This window comes from Electrophorus electricus, chromosome 9 (assembly GCF_013358815.1).
Source record: "Electrophorus electricus isolate fEleEle1 chromosome 9, fEleEle1.pri, whole genome shotgun sequence".
Lineage (NCBI taxonomy): Eukaryota > Metazoa > Chordata > Actinopteri > Gymnotiformes > Gymnotidae > Electrophorus > Electrophorus electricus.
In genome coordinates, this window is record NC_049543.1 from 24,917,017 (window position 1) to 24,934,516 (window position 17,500).

Genomic DNA, 17,500 nt, shown 5'->3' on the forward strand with positions numbered 1-17,500 from the left:
TGAGATGCACCCTGATTGGTTGGACCAAGATGCAGGAAGCAGTCTGAGATCTACACTATTGATCACTCCACTCCTTAACTGCCTTTTCATTTCTAGATGAAATCAGGGCCTCATCTGTATATGGATTTGGATTTGGAAGGAGAATCTGAAGTGGTGGATACAAACGGAGCCACTTTAAGCCATATTGATTAATAGCAAGAATGAAATGAATAGTACCCAGTTTTCATTCCCACTTCAAAAGGTACATGTTTAGTTAGATGTTTCCCACATACAACCTGCAGAAAGGAACCCTGTTATATATCAATGTCCACAGAGATCTCAGGCAGTTGCCGTTCTTCCCAAGCATGAGCGATTGCTAATGCTCTACCCACAGTTTGCCACCAGCTTTGTTATGAGGTAATTACCTTTACACGTTGCTCTCTTCTCTCAGGTTGTGTCTCTTCTCTTTATTCCAAGAGTTCTGTCAGAGCTCATGCATGTTACGACTGGCATTTAGACAAATAATAATTACACCCTTGCTCAATATTGCAAGAACTTGGCAGAGGATTATAATACATGCTTATTCAAAATGACAGCAACTGTCCTTGTTCTGTGATGTTGACATACATAAGCGAGTTTATTTTTGCCTTTCGAGGCGTATGGTGGTGTTGACTCCTACTTTCCGCCAGCGCTGCTGTATCACGCGACACGTTCGCAAATGTTTTGCTTCATTTTGTGGAGATTCAATGACGGGGAATGTTTTCAGGATTCAAACACGTTTCAGTAGTGACATACCAAAGGGTCTTCAGTCAGCCCACTTTGCTGAGAATGTTTTTAAAGAAGAATTCAGAACTGCCCCCAGCTGTGTTCATTTCCTCACCTCTGCAACACAAGTGAAATTTTGCTTTTCTTGCAGAGTCAGCGTCACCATCACTGTGACGCGCTGTAGAGTCAGTGTGTAAGTGCAGCACTTTTTGAACCCGAGGACAGAGGACACAGGACTCATGTTGAATAACGTGTGTGAACACAGAAACGGAATTCTGTAGAGATCCCCAGTGCTGCACAGGAAAATGTGAAGGCATGATCGTGTGTGTCTGTGTGTCTGTGTGTGTCTGTCTGTGTCTGTGTCTGTGTGTGTGTGTCTGTGTCTGTCTGTCTGTGTGTGTGTCTGTCTGTCTGTCTGTCTGTCTGTATCTGTCTGTCTGTGTGTGTCTGTCTGTCTGTGTCTGTCTGTGTCTGTGTGTGTGTCTGTCTATCTGTGTGTGTGTCTGTCTGTGTGTGTGTGTGTGTGTGTGTGTGTGTGTGTGTGTGTGTGTGTGTGTGTGTGTGTGTGTGTGTGTGTGTATACTTACTCTCCTGCATATGCCCCCAGCCCGTAATGGTGCAGCACGTGTAGTCTGGGAACATCACGTGTCTGTCTGGCAGACATATTGGCCGAATGAACTGACCCTTACGAGCACAACGGCCATCAGCTTTCTTCAGCTTCACTAGAACTGTTAACCAGAAATGCACACGCACGCACATGCGCACACACAAACAAACAATACACATATACAGACACACACACAGACACACAAACACATTTTTTAATAGAATCTCATACATTCATAAATGTCCACTACAATCACTGTGGGCAGCTGCACTGGGTGTAAAATGATATTTCATGGATGTTAACAGATCCAACACCATTTGTGGTAACACTCCGTAACATCACTGTCACAGTGTAACTATATCATTAAGTACAGTTCCAACACTGGGTAACAATGTGGAACGTCTCTGTATAACTCACAGGTTCTGTCATGCAATCTGTTACCCTCATTTATTCCTCAGTACGGTCACTGATGTCAGACTGAAGTTATCAGTCCAGTCCTCCTGGACCCGCAGCCAGTCCAGGCTTTGGCTGCAGCTCCAAACCCCTGTCAGCCTGACCACCGCGTGTGGAATGTTGATCTAACTGCGCCGCGCCAGAAACCACAGCAGCACGAAAAACACACGGACTGTCTGAAGAGCAGACTGGGACTCGGGGTGGATGAAAAAACAACACTTCCACCTGACATAACCAGCCAGACGCAACTGGCAAAACTGACCTTTTAATAGATTTCTAGGACAGGTGTGTGTGTGTGTGTGTGTGTGTGTGTGTGTGAGACAATACCAGAGGCCATTCTCACCGATATCATGGAATGTTGGGCTGAACTGATTGTAGTGGGGGTAGAAGACATAATCCTCTATACCAAACGTCCTGGTGTTGGGACCCGTATCATTGAAAAAGTGCTGTCCAAGGACCACGCGGACACTCGACCTCAGAGGACTGAGGGGAGATTTAGAGGACAGAAAAAGAAAGAAGGTGGAGGATTATGGGTAATGTGAGCTGTTAACTAAAATCAGGTTTATATGTTACACAACAAACTGGATTAAATCCCAGACTGACACACAAACACTTTCAAAACCACACACTCCTACGTTTACCGCCCCCCACCCCCCCGCACACACTCCCACAATCACCTACACAAACCCACTCCTATATCCCCACATTCACACACACACACAGAAAAAACACATTCCACATCCACTCCCCCCCACACACACTCCCAGATTCATAGCCCCCCACTCTCACATTGACACACACACAAACACTCCCACATTCAAAAACACACACGTTTACCCCCCACCCACACGCCCTCAATCACCTAGCTCCACAGACACGCATTCTGAGCACCTAGTCAAACTAGATAAACATCAACACACACACACACACACACACACACACACACACACACACACTTGCGTAGAAAGCAGTGGGCTGCAGATATGATCCAGCATGAGGAGACGAGGCTGCCTGCACAGAACTCCTCTCCGATGTACAGTGCTGCCATCCAGGGGTGAGAGCCAGGCAGTGCAGACGACCCACCCAGGATGCGGGCACGAGGAACCCGCTTGGCGTGTCTCTGACCGCACCCGGGCACGGGACCAGGGGCAGGGGTGAGCGACGGTGAGGGTGGCGTGGTTGGGGGCGGAAAGACCCATTTATGTCTCGCTGTAGAGAAGGAAGATGCAACGGTGATGACCACAGTTCACAGGACATGGATACCCACGTTACTACTGAGCAGAGTACAGGCAGACGGGCGGGGATGAGAGCGGACTGGGAACTGAGCTCAGAGGAAAGGGGAGACCGACGGAGCACTGACCATGAAAGGTACGGGAACAACGGATAGGAAACCGGACAGCTCAGGCTAGCTTAGTTATGAACGCGGGACGCAGGAAAAAAAACGGACGAAACCTAATGAAGAGACGGACTCACTCAGGAGTTAAGATCGCGAGTGGAGGAGGAGAGAGCTGATACGCTACAACACAAGCTGAAAGTGTAGGTTGGCAGGGATGAGGAGGAGGACGAAGAAGGAGGCCTTCTGTAGGAATCCTTTCATGTTTAGTAAGGAGAAATCTGGGAGGTTCAAATTTGGAATAAACGAATTAGAGGAGCATTTTGGTGGCGTGTATTCGGATAAGGAGGAGGAGCCATCAGCTGATATATCGCGTGTGTGTGACACGGAGGAGCATGTGGAGGTCAGCCCAGCCAACTGGACTGAAGTACAAGACGTGGTGCGTCGTGCAGAGTTAGGGTTCTGCACCACGGTCTAATGGAGCCGATGTCATTACAGACGATGGCAGTCATAGTGTGGAAGAAAAGGATTAAGTGTGGAGACGATCGACGTGTATTCTTATACCAGAAGAGAAGGATGCTGTGAGTATTGAACAGTTTGGGTTTAGAATTCTGCCCAGAAGTGTGGAGGGTAAGATTTTCTTTAGTGTGATCACACAGAGACTGGCTGCATATCTGAAAGTCGATAAGTTAATCGATGCACCAGTGCAAGAGGCAGGGACCTCAAGCTTGGCTGGCTGTTTGGAGATTAGCAGCAGACAAAGAGGGTGGGATCTGCACATGGTTCTTCTAGACATGGGAAATTCATTCGTCTCAACACCAATCATCTCTTATGGAAGGCATCCGAGTTCTGCCAGGTACTGCAGAGGATTCCTAGGCTGGTTAAGGCTTATTTTGTAGATATATGTTACATCCTGGTAGTGACTGACATCACAGCTGGCATTCATGCGGGTGATGGAGATGATAATTAGGGCTTGTAATCGACTGTAGGTGGAGAGAACCTGTAGAATGGAACCCAGCTCCGTCCAATTAGGGCCAACGTGGATGACGTGACAACGATGGCAGCTGGTGCCCCAGATACGCGGCGGTTGCTCGGGGAGTTAAACAAGCATCTCAGTGGGCAAGGATGAAGGTTAATCCTAGCAAGTCTACAAGTTTGTCAGTTGTGAAAGGAAATCGCCGGCGGGAAAATGTTTGGATGGAGAGAGAGAACAGAGCCTTCTATACTGGAGAGGTCAGTTAAGCGTGTAGGTAGGGAAGAGTGCAAGTACAGTGCAGCATTAAGGGATAGAGAGTTAGTTATGGGGCCGCTGACAGTTTATGAGTATGCGATCACCACAGAACACCAGTGTGTGGTACCATGTTGTTTCAGTAGCACGGCAGATGAGCAGAGAGCTAGAACACTACCCCCCCCCCCGACAAGTTTAGTTAAGGAAGTTAAATGTGCTAAGATAAGTCTCGAGATTTTATTTCGAGTTTGTTAGAATCTAAGGACGCTTCCAAGGGGTCAGTGACAAAAACCAGGGAGAAAGTGGGGCCTGTGAGTGGCGGTGCAGTTGGCTAATAGTACACCAGAGCAAAAGGATGTGGATGGGCAAATCCAGGGCAGTTGTGGCTCAGTGGTGCACAACTAGTAATCAGAAGGTTGGTGTCTCAGTGGGGAAGGTACTGGACTAGTAATCAGAAGGTTGGTGTCTCAGTGGTGAAGGTACTGGACTAGTAATCAGAAGGTTGGTGTCTCAGTGGTGAAGGTACTGGACTAGTAATCAGAAGGTTGCTGTCTCAGTGGGGAAGGTACTGGACTAGTAATCAGAAGGTTGGTGTCTCAGTGGGGAAGGTACTGGACTAGTAATCAGAAGGTTGGTGTCTCAGTGGGGAAGGTACTGGACTAGCAATCAGAAGGTTGGTGTCTCAGTGGGGAAGGTACTGGACTAGTAATCAGAAGGTTGCTGTCTCAGTGGGGAAGGTACTGGACTAGTAATCAGAAGGTTGGTGTCTCAGTGGGGAAGGTACTGGACTAGTAATCAGAAGGTTGGTGTCTCAGTGGGGAAGGTACTGGACTAGTAATCAGAAGGTTGGTGTCTCAGTGGGGAAGGTACTGGACTAGTAATCAGAAGGTTGCTGTCTCAGTGGGGAAGGTACTGGACTAGTAATCAGAAGGTTGGTGTCTCAGTGGGGAAGGTACTGGACTAGTAATCAGAAGGTTGGTGTCTCAGTGGGGAAGGTACTGGACTAGTAATCAGAAGGTTGCTGTCTCAGTGGGGAAGGTACTGGACTAGTAATCAGAAGGTTGCTGGTTCAAGCCCCACCACTGCCAAGTTGCCACTGTGGGGCCCCTGAGCAAGACCCTTAACCCTCAATTACTCAAGTTGTACTCTAAGCTGTAAGTTGCTTTGGATAAAAGTGCCAGCTAAATGTTAACTGTTCATCAGAACAAAATGCCAGAGAGAAGGTGAATGATTACTAGTTTTATTAACATTTACACAACAGCAGCTTTGCAGGGAAAACAAGACCAGTGGCTTCGCTGGGAAAATCCAGAGAAGCAGGGAATCATCTGTCAAGAGTTGCGGGAAACAGACATTAGTCCTATTACGACCTCCTTCCAACTCAACGAAACCTCGGACGGTGAGTAGGTGTAATCATGTGCAGGGGCCGGACCCTAAAGCATACTGGGTAACGGAATCAGGCATGTGTGTGTCTCAGGGGCCTTGTTTTGGAGAGCAAGTGCAGGTTATAAATATCAGTAGATGGACTGCAGCGCATGAGTGGAAATTGCTAGCAGATGTAGTTAAAAAAAACTACAAGTCCTATAGTGCATTGCTCTAGCTCTACTGAGGCCAGATATGGTGTTGTACTCAAAGTAAGCGGATAGTTTATTTTATAGGGTTAACAATTCCATTTGAGGATGCGGTGGATGAAGCTTTTGAAAAGAAAAAGTTGAATCACTCAGACTTAGTGGCTGAGATGAGAGAACATGTGTATCAAGAGCATATAAGACCAACAGAGACAGGCGTTTAGACCAGCAGAGACAGGCGTTAGAGTGAGCTAAGAGCGTGGTGGGGGGCCAGACCTCACTGTTCTGCCTACTGGACTTAATTCAGCGAAACACAGAGACCAAGCCAGGTGCCAACCTGGGGACACGTGTGAAGAGCTTGTTGTGATTTCTAGTATGAACTGAGTGTGCGGGGCTGTCCTAGTTTACCACAGGATATTCAACATCTTATCGTGTGTATAATTACAATTTTGCATTTTATAAGAAAAGTTTGCCAATAGTGAACTTTTGAACTGTAGACGTTTGTGAGTGTGTGTGTGTGTGTGTATGTGTGTGTGTGTGTGTGTGTGTGTGTGTTATAATAAACATACATTTAAATTAATTGACAAGCTGACATGGAATTAATGTTGTGTTGAAAAATCAATAAATCAATAATGTTTATAATGTGTAACTACAAAACAGGTTTTGGCAGCATTTTCAATTGGACTTTAAAATGGAATTTGATGACCACTTTTACAAATATTTGACTTCAGAAAAGAATGACCACCAGTAGACTTTACCGAGGTCATGTTTAACCCTTCAGTGGCTGGTGGGGTTTGACTTACATGGCATTGTGGGACACAAAGGCACGCCACAGTATTCCCAGGAAATTGCCCTATCGCTCATTGTGTAACACCATGGCATCTCGTCTTCATCAGGGTTCCTGCAGGGCAACCACACCCAATCAGAAGCCACATCAGTCAGTTAGCCACGCCCATGATCGTACGCCCAATCAGAACGGTGAAACACCAGCACTTGCCTTGAATGTTCTGGAAAATTCTCAATCATAACATTTTTGCTTAAATTTCAGTGACATCTGAATGCTTTATGTCTTTAAAGTGTGATGACAGGAAATTTTTTAACTGGTCCTTTTTATTCACGTGTGTGAGTCCCCTGAACGAACACGATGTAATGATGTGTTAACACTGTTCAGGACTGTGTTAACGATGTGTTAAAATTGTCCAATGCTGTATTAATGTTGTGTTAAAATCGTTCATCGCTGTGTTGCGGTAAAATTGTCCAATGTTATGTTAAAATTCTCCAACTCTGTGTTCATGTTGTATAAAGTCAAGATGACTTTAGAACAGAATTTCCTACTAAGGAAGACACAGGTACAAGAAGCCCGGTCTCTGAAGACATCCGGCATTCGTGTGCTGCACATGTTCCAGCCGTGCTACACTGAAACGTGGCCGTGTGTTGTAACCTGCAGAAGGAGTGATCGCCCAGACCCTTGAAGGATGCGCCATCCACCGTGTTCACAAAGAGCTCGTCGTAAAGCAGGTCAGAATTCCACGGCAGGCAGGGGGCGCCAGAGAGTGTAGTGTTAGCAGTGCCGCGGTAGTGCTCTCCAGAGTCCTTATAGCACCAGTCCTCAGACACTAACCCATTACAGGCATACACAAAGAGGTACACTCTTAGCATTTAAAATGCTGAGCTGTGTGTGAGTGTGTGTGTGTGTGTGTGTGTGTGTGTGTGTGCGCTCACTGATGTTGCAGTATTCTCCGCTGTATCCTGGTCTGCAGGAACACACCTCTCTGTCTGTCATTTCAATTATTCTGCAGGTCCCCTCATTCTCACAGGGATTACTCAGACATGCTACACACACAAAACAGATTATGGCTTTCGTGTTATTGTGCTGTATCTGGGTAGGTCATAAGAGCAATTCAGAGATGTGGTGTTTTGTAACCCTAATTCATAGTCACCACAGAACGTAGAACTTTAATGTAAAGTAATGAACTTTATTTTTTTTTTTAAATGCTAGATCATGAGGCAACATTACAAATGCTACAACTCTGAACAGCATGAGGATAACACGTTTAGTGAAGTGTGTGAAGGGTCCTTGTGAGTAGAGGTGTACCTCTGTAGCGCACGCGCTCGCACGTCACCCCATCACCGCCGCACGTGCACTGCTCGACGTTGCGCATGCGGATCCTTCCCCAACTCTCCCCAATGTCGTAATGCCGCATGTGCAGTGACTCATAGCACCTCTCTGCCAATCACAAGGGAGAACAGACACTGAGGACATGCCTCCACGAATCCGCACGGAGGGCGCGCGCCGAGTTGGTCTCCACCAGCGAGAGCAGACCTGGAATAAAATCGGAACAGTTTTTTTCCTCCACTAAATTACCAAAGCGACTACAGCGGCGGAGAAGCCTGTGGCCTCACCATCTCTCCCACACACGGGACATCTGGAGCTCGTTAGCAGCACTGTCATGGCGACAATCCAGCGCCTGTTCCAACACATCACTCACTCCACTTACATCTTACAGATCAATTTAATAGCAGCTCACCTTCGGCCAACTTATAATAATAACAACAACGCAGCAACAGCAGAATCAAACTACGGGAAAGAAGACAGTTACTTAACGTTAGTTAACGACAGTAACTGGAATTATCACGACTGAAACATGTCCGATCTCAGTTAAAGCAGTCTGTTAGTACATCACATAATGACACTTAATCTCAAAGGAGATGCCAAGTTAACATTAACACATGCGTGTGCACTATAATGAAAACTATATGCACAGATCACTAATCACTCATCTGGGGTACAGTTACAAGGAGTTACGAGTGTCCCTTCAGGTCATTTCATCGCCCCGCCAATAACAACTAAAACTGGATGTCTGTCTGCAGATTAGAACTGTGGATGAGCCAATGACCAGAGAGAAAAGAGCCGAGAGATGACCGTGAAAGGTGAAACAAGGTCGTCGGACTGATGAGAGGAGACGGGAATCTTTGGATTGACTGTTTGTTTGTGAAAACCCAGAGTTTCACAGCCTGCTTTCCCTCAGCCAGCCTCAGAATTAAGATGAGTGTTGTTCAGTGGAAAACAGCCATGAGGGGCATGCCTTTAGCCAGGACTGTTTCTAATCTACGTCTAGAGGACCATATCACTGAATCTGGTTTTCACAACACACACGAGCGCATGCAAGAACACTGTGTTGATTCCTAGGTTTAAGAATTCTTTTTTGGCAGAAAGGCAATTTTAAATGTGTGTGTGTGTTTGTTCACTCACCCAGCTCACAGACAGGTCCTGTGAAGGCAGTGAGACACGTGCATTCAAACATGTGCCTGTAGGTTACCACGCACACACCTCCGTTCCTACAGGGGTTGGGCTGACACACACTCTGGTCACTGAGCCTGTGGAGGAACACTGAACAGAAGGGCAGCGAGGGCAAAAAAACAAACCATTCATCATACATCATACTGGGAATTCCTCATGTATACTGGGAACTTCTCATTGACCATCAAAGGAAGTTGCAGTGAATCACTTCATAAACAAACAAACTCCTCAGACCTTCATTAGCTCAAGTGCTGTGGTCCCACCATATGTACTCATGTGCATCTACAGTAAAGTCTATACAAACACTCACCCACACACACACGTGGCATGTCTGCATGCGTTAAGCATGTCTGATTCACCCAAACATGTGATGGGTGCTTACATTATTCACATCACTCATTCACACACAGACTCCTCCCCCTTCCTACAAATTCAGGCCATAAAGAGCCTAATCCCCCCCTGTGTGTAGGGAAGTACGCGAATCCCAGCTCCCCCCCTGTGTGTAGGGAAGTACGCGAATCCCAGCTCCCCCCCTGTGTGTAGGGAAGTACGCTAATCCCAGCTCCCCCCCTGTGTGTAGGGAAGTACGCGAATCCCAGCTCCCCCCCTGTGTGTAGGGAAGTACGCGAATCCCAGCTCCCCCCCTGTGTGTAGGGAAGTACGCGAATCCCAGCTCCCCCCCTGTGTGTAGGGAAGTACGCGAATCCCAGCTCCCCCCCTGTGTGTAGGGAAGTACGCGAATCCCAGCTCCCCCCCTGTGTGTAGGGAAGTACGCGAATCCCAGCTCCCCCCCTGTGTGTAGGGAAGTACGCGAATCCCAGCTCCCCCCCTGTGTGTAGGGAAGTACGCGAATCCCAGCTCCCCCCCTGTGTGTAGGGAAGTACGCGAATCCCAGCTCCCCCCCGGTGTGTAGGGAAGTACGCTAATCCCAGCTCCCCCCCTGTGTGTAGGGAAGTACGCTAATCCCAGCTCCCCCCCTGTGTGTAGGGAAGTACGCTAATCCCAGCTCCCCCCCTGTGTGTAGGGAAGTACGCTAATCCCAGCTCCCCCCCTGTGTGTAGGGAAGTACGCTAATCCCCGCTCCCCCCCTGTGTGTAGAGAAGTACGCTAATCCCAGCTCCCCCCCTGTGTGTAGGGAAGTACGCTAATCCCAGCTCCCCCCTTGTGTGTAGGGAAGTACGCTAATCCCAGCTCCCCCCTTGTGTGTAGGGAAGTACGCTAATCCCAGCTCCCCCCCTGTGTGTAGGGAAGTACGCTAATCCCAGCTCCGCCCTTGTGTGTAGGGAAGTACGTGAATCCCAGCTCCCCCCTTGTGTGTAGAGAAGTACGCTAATCCCAGCTCCCTCCTTGTGTGTAGGGATGTACGCTAATCCCAGCTCCCCACTGTGTGTATGGTTGTGGGAGTGGAATGTTGTTCTCACCACTGAAGAGGCGTGCGCGTGGACCACAGTAACCCCACTGCATGTCCCGGTCGAAGTTGTGTGTGAGAGAACACCTATGACACACACACACACACACACACACACACACACACACACAACAACGGAAGAGGGTGGAGAGGTTAAGGGTGTGACCCCATTGGCTGACGCAGCCACTTTGCTAAAATATCCCTAAAGTGGTAAACAAAAACCTCCAATTAGAAACATTTAATAGTAGCAACAACATCTGGCAGCAAACATCAGCTCTCTAGTCTCCTTTCACATAACTTTGGGATGTCTGGGTATTACTCAGTTTCCAGAACAACTTAACTAATGCTCATGCTCTAAGACACCATTACCAGCAAAGCTAACGCATATGAATCACAGAACAGGGTAACTGTTCACAGGTCAGCACACACACACACACACACACACACACACACACACACACACACACACACACACAGGTAGACTTTTACCTTGCTTGATTTCCTTGACCTTTGACTTGCAGAAATTACTGAAGTTATGACTGAACACACAACTTGAGCAATTGTGGGTTAAGGGTCCAACAGTGGCAGATTGGTGAGGTTTGAACTGGCAGCCCGCTGATTACTAGTGGAGTACCTTAACCACTGAACTACCAATGCCTCACATGTGTACGTACATATGTACACAAACGTACACACACACACACACCCCTGCAATCGTGAGAGGGAATAGTGTGTGCTTGTTTACATTAAAATACCATAGCAACTCTGTGTGTGTGTGCGCGTGCATATACCTGTGTGTATATATATATATGGATGAGTGTGTATGTGTGTGTTTATGTGTGAATGATTTCACATGAATGTGCATAAAAGTAAGAGAATATGACCGTGTGTGTGTCTCTTCTGTGACATGTAGAAACTCACCATTTTCTGCTTGAGCTGACTGAGATACAGTGATAATAAACAGTACCACCCAGCCTGAACGGAAACTTGCACTCCCTTCCATCTGTTGTAAGAACTGAAACAAACAAACACACACACACACACACACAGGTTTATACATCATAGTGTTGCGAACAGTATACTCATCAGTACACATCCACTAACTGTGTGTTTCCTAATACAGCAATTGCACCACCTCACAGTACAAACCGAAGCCCGTACCGGCTCACACGTTCCTCGTGCGAGACCTACAGTAGTAAGCACCGTGTCGGTTTTTGCTGAGGCGTGCTGCAGCAGACGGCGTGGGGGTAATGGCATACCTTTCTGACTGTCACTGTGCGACCGCGTGGACAGCACCGCCTCGAGACCAGGTGGGGGGGCAGAGAGAGCGCGATAAGACAACTTTTAAAGCGAAAGCTAAAGAACTGAGTGATATAAGCATCTGCTAGATTAAACCGCCTAGCGGGACTTTTAAAGATGAATCATGCTGATCGGTTTAAGATTAAAGCAGAAACGTAAACAGGCTGCGGATTCCATGTAAGTGGCACATCTCGTGTTTTGTAAGGTCATCAAACGCACTTACCACCCCTGCACTGCGCGCGCTGGGCTGCAGAATTAACACTGACAAGCACACTACCAAACCTGGCGCGAGGACGTTTCCAGTGGACGCCGGGCGCGCGAGGACGTTCATTTCTAGACTGAAGCGTTTCCTCTTGGCGTCGAGGACAAGCTCCTTCTGTTCGGAAACACTGCCGACGCCAAGGAATAAGCCCGTGATCCAGTCCTCACGTCTCACGTCTCGTGGTGTCAGAGAGTTGCGTCATTTGGAAGGCTCCTCGAGGACGCAGGCATGCGTAAACTCCGCCGTGGAAGCTCGCTCCCACCGCGAGGAAAGCTGTAAGCATATCCGGACAAGTAGATATTTCCAGCCGCGAGGAGGGGATATAGCCTTGGCTTTGGTTTAGGCGTTGTCAGTGGCAACACACCCCTCCCTTCCACGTTTCACCTCACCTGTCGCACACACCTGGCGGACGCCCGAATAGCTCCCACGTGCTCAAGCGAAAGCTCCGTGGCTCGTGCTCGCCTCCGGCTCTCTGAAGACGTAACGAGCGGAAACACTGATTCAGGATCACAGATAATGATCGCGAGGACCTGTGTTACGCAACATGTTCTTGGCAAAACGAGGGTCAATATAATGATGAATCATCCACGGACCGAAACTGGGTGAGTGCGCGACACGCACGCTGTCCCGGAGTGTGCCGCGCGCCGCTACGCTCCGCGTGAACCGCCGGAGCGATCCGGCGAAGCGCGCGTCGGTCTGTTTGGAGAGCCCGTGCTGTTACGCAAGACTCCAGCACGACCCTCAAGGTGCCGGGGACGCGGGGCCAAAGGCTTCCAGTGTTAGTACGTTTCCGAGAAGCTGCTCTAAACACATGTGTTTATGTGCCACTGCACAGGGCGCTCATCTCCCACCTGTGATGTTCTTTTCTGCCGAAACAAGCCGGAGAAGAAACGTTTTGTCATAATTAGAGGAGATCAAACGGCGCGTTGTGGTTGTGCTGGTCTCGTTGAGTTTGGCGCGACTATGCGCAGGGTCTCTGTTACCTGCAAGCGTGTTACAATGGTCGCTAGAGTGGAGAAATCGCACAGGAGTATCAGTCGCAGTTAGCTCAGTGGTAAGAGTTAAATGGAGTTAAATATGTGTTATGATCCGTATTTTAATATGTTAAATGTCACTGCTTTTTCCAAAAAGGTTGAGTGTATGTAAAAACATGCCTATCAAGTCTGATATGCCGGGTTATGTGTGATGGATGTACCTATCAAATGTGCTACTGCAGGTATTATGCATGACATTCAAATCCATAATTTGTTGCATTTCGTTGCTTTTTTTTTGCCATTAAATAGTATTTTTGGGACTGAGAAGACAAAGAAATCTGATCAGGTTACACAGGTAGTCCACATGGCAGGTCACAACAAGCTTTGCTCTGTCTCCCAGCATGGTCTCTAGAGCACGGAGGGGAGACCAGCACGGTCTCTAGAGCACAGAGGAGATACCAGATCACAGGCCATTGCACAAGGAGAGGAGGACAGTGAAGGGCATCAACCCAGCTTCAGGACCAGTATCTCCTCCGTGGTGTGAGGTAGAACAGGAGGAACACTGCCAGAACCCTACAAAATGACCTCCAGTGTGGCTACTGGTATGAATGTTTCTGACCAAACTGGGAGAAACAGACCCCACATCCTCTACTGGGTTCGCAGCCCAGCACCGTGCAACTCGAATGGTGATCGCCAGAGAACACCAGAACTGGCAGGTCCACCAGTAACGCCCCATCCTCTTCACAGATGAGACCAGGCTCACACTGAGCACGTGTGACAGACATGGACGTGTCTCGAGATGCTGTGGGGAGTGGAGGTAGCTGACGAGTGAAACGAGCTAACAAGATCGTTCGGTTGCTGATCGCGTCATTTCTCCAGTTCAGGCGGTAGGACATTGTCCCCCTCTAGTGGTGGCCTGCTGTAGTGCACGAACGGTCCCGTTCATAGGCCTAGTCACAGCTCAACCCCTCCCCGAAGACTCACCAAGAGACGCTGTCCTCCACACACGCTCACAGTTCACGTCATTGAATGAGATTCCTAACTGTTTAGTAGACACTGCCGATGCGAAATGTTCGGGACATAAACTGTGATGTTATTTGAACACAGAGGGCTCTGGATGAAGGATAAGTTGAATAACATCTACATTGAAGTTATACAGAAGCACACGTGACTGCACAGTGCTGTTGCATAACAGGTTCTCTTCTGGTCCCCCAATTTTCATACATGCCACATTTCAGCCCCCCCCCCGAATACAGACGCCTGATGAACTAGTGCCCAACACGTACACTAGCCCCCTGAAACCTGCGTGGGCTTGTGTTTTATGCATAGCCTCTTTTGACCCTGACCTGCTCTGCTAATGTTGAATTTCCAAAGAAACTACAACAAATTCCCGGCCTGTATTTATCGTGCGTCCCGATTAATGTCTCAAAGTAAGAATTCCGCTTTCCAGTTAGCGCCCACAGCCTTCCCAACTCTGGAACCTCCAACGCGTTAAACCGCGGTGTTTTACTGTCGCCGTGTGACGAATAAAGGAACTACACGGATTCCACACCGAGTCAGACTGGGGCTCTTTTTAGTAACGCGTCCCTGCACAGTAAAAAATAAATGGGTTGTTTACCCATGTTAACACGTGACTTAATTTGATACAGGTCTTGCGAGTTTATTCAGAACACCGCGCAGACATACCTGTCTCGTGTGTAATATCCCACGGTGACTTTCCCGTTTCCCGGGACGCAGACTCGTCGGAGTGTCCGAGTGTTTCTGATGAGAACTAGGGACTAGTGTGGTACGTGTCTTCACATGAAATCATCCTTTAAACGCGGGTTTCCCCTACATCTGTTCCAGCCTCAGAGGAAACTCCCCGATATAAATTCCAAAATGCTTGTGGAGTATCAATTATAGAGTCAGTTATTGGGGAAAAATCAACTTAAAGTGTTCCTGGCAACCGTGAGACATCGAAAATGAACATGCCTTCACACGAGAGGAGATCTGATAACGCGAGACTCCCCAGGTGAAGACCCTGTTCCAAGGAACACACAGGATGAGAGAGAGAGAGTGAGACTGAGTGTGAGAGTGAGTGAGAGAAAAAGTGAGAGTGAGAGTATGTGTGTGAGAGTGAGTGAGAGTGAGAGTATGTGTAAGAGTGAGAGTGAGTGAGACTGAGTGTGAGAGTGAGTGAGAGAAAGTGAGAGTGAGACTGAGTGTGACAGTGAGTGAGAAAGTGAGAGTGAGTGAGAAGGGGACATTTTTTTTTCTTCCGCGAATCGATTAGGAAGGATATAGACGTACAATCAAAGTTGGACTGGCTATTTGAGGTAAGGTAAGGCAATTTTCTGTTGATACCACAAATATGGTCTCACGCCGTTACTAACAGCGAGGACGCGCGCGTCCCCGGGGCTCCGCCGTGCCCGTGTAACTGCTGTGCTGACACGCTCACCTTTATGAACGAGCTAGCGCGTGCCTCCAACGCTGACTCGTGTCTGAAACTGCTCATGTCACCAAGGCACGAGACATGTCGAATAAAGCGGGCAGTGAGCGAGCTTCTTACAAAACTTTCAGAACGGAAGTTGTCGCATGGGGCAAAATTAGCGAAAGACAGAAACCCTCCACATTCAGAGTGGGAGAGAGAATGAGACGTAGTTTATCGCCTTATCTTCAAAAGAAAGCAGTAAAAATACTGGATTCATTTCCGTCTTCTGTGGTGAATGTCAATAACAGCTGCACGTATATTAGGTTTTGGAGGAGACTGCAGTGCTGTATGCAGAACTACTGAATTCCTCTAAAATGTAGGTCACGTTTACGTTTAACCCGCCACCGATCATTGCTTTATGGATTTTTTAATCATGTAAATTGAATTCGCTTTCAGTAATAAAATCGAGCGTATTTGTTGCCGACTTTAACGAGGCAGAGTCACAGTACGAGGATTGGGGCGTTTAAACACGTCTACACAGTTATCGTGCTGGAGAGACACGCACCCGTGGAACCGGCACGTGGGCTTTCGGGTTTAGTTCATTTACTGGCCAACGTTACCGGGACTTGCCCTCTCGCGCTGACTCGTAGTAAACGCACGTGTCGTCCCGGGAGCGTTTATCAGTGCCACATGTGTGGAGTTGGAAGCCCGCCTGGGCTGCCGTCACCGATCGCGCTGAGCTTGAGGTTCGGTTTGACTCAGCGCGGTGCTGAATCATATTCTGCTCCCGCACTGCCAAAACGCCACCGAGTCTCGCGTGTACAATCCGCTTCGGTCGTGGGCGGCAAAAGTCCGGCGGTCCGCTGAAGCTGTAGGAAGGACAAACGCGGGGGGCGCGACACAAATAACCGGAGCAAGCAAAATCACCACTGGTTACTGATTACTGATAACCGCGTGACGCGTAAGCGCTATTTCAGAAGTGAACAACCTGCGCACCTGCAGGCACGGGTTGCAGGTCCCTGCAGGTCATGCCTCGTGCGGATTTTACTCTTATGCCTATTCGGGCCACATGCAGTGGCGGACCGGTCATTAGGGCATGTGGGCCATGCCCGGTGGGCGCGCGGACTCTGGTCTGGGCATGTGGCATGCCGTTTCATGAAATACATTTTATGTACTGGTTACTGTTTGGCATTAAAATTCATTTTCTAAACTACTAAACATTATCTGTCCGGTACTGTGATTTATATGGTCCTATATAAGATACCCTGTGAGGTTTAGTTGTCACTACACAACGTTGCAGTGAAAGATTTGGTCAAAACTGTGTTTTGCTAATATCCGTTTCGAAACCGCTACATTTCGACTTATGGAAACATGACAGAATACGAACAAAGAAAACACCAGGCTGTTCTATTTTCTCTAACTGCATATGAAGCATCCCCTGCTAGATTTACTGCACGTAAAATGCTTCTTGTCTGATTTTAATCTGATGATTCAGATTCATGTGTAGCCCATGGTAGGCGTTTCCAATGAAGCGCGTGGGAAGGGTACTCAAAAATGACAAAGGTGTGGAAATCAGGCGTCGGGCTCGAGGGCTGAACGAGCGAGCCTGGCTCGTGTTTGCAGAATGGGAGGTGGCTGGCGGCTCCAGCTTGGCCAGGTGACTCATGACGGCTCACAACGGCGTGTAGTGCTGACACACATACCCGTAACCCGCACACCTTCCGTGAGCGCTGTACTGGGAATGCGAGCGCGCCGCCAACTGGGCGACAACGCCGAGGCGAACAGAAAACTCGGAAACGATGTGGTGGAAGTTGAGTCACGGTTTCACGGACTCCGTGAAACCCCCGAACACGCAGCATATCTGCACGCGCCCGGCTCCCCCCCCCCCCCCCCCCACGCGGTCCAGACTTCGAGAG

General features: G+C 48.4%; 1 protein-coding gene across 1 annotated transcript in view; it reads right to left on the reverse strand.

The window, feature by feature from the left end:
- LOC113589945 (hepatocyte growth factor activator) overlaps positions 1-12,836 on the reverse strand; it is a 14,439-nt gene extending 1,603 nt beyond the window's left edge. The window contains exons 1-13 of the mRNA XM_027029826.2: positions 12,590-12,836; positions 12,162-12,473; positions 11,899-11,938; positions 11,561-11,654; positions 10,653-10,726; positions 9,184-9,321; positions 8,026-8,157; positions 7,653-7,763; positions 7,372-7,546; positions 6,734-6,831; positions 2,761-3,013; positions 2,148-2,287; positions 1,332-1,472 (exon numbers count right to left, since the gene is read on the reverse strand). Coding sequence (XP_026885627.2) covers positions 1,332-1,472; positions 2,148-2,287; positions 2,761-3,013; positions 6,734-6,831; positions 7,372-7,546; positions 7,653-7,763; positions 8,026-8,157; positions 9,184-9,321; positions 10,653-10,726; positions 11,561-11,654; positions 11,899-11,938; positions 12,162-12,269 — 1,504 coding nt within the window. The 5' untranslated portion in view covers positions 12,270-12,473; positions 12,590-12,836. The remainder of the gene's footprint in view (positions 1-1,331; positions 1,473-2,147; positions 2,288-2,760; positions 3,014-6,733; positions 6,832-7,371; positions 7,547-7,652; positions 7,764-8,025; positions 8,158-9,183; positions 9,322-10,652; positions 10,727-11,560; positions 11,655-11,898; positions 11,939-12,161; positions 12,474-12,589) is intronic.
- Between the last annotated feature and the right edge of the window lie 4,664 nt (positions 12,837-17,500).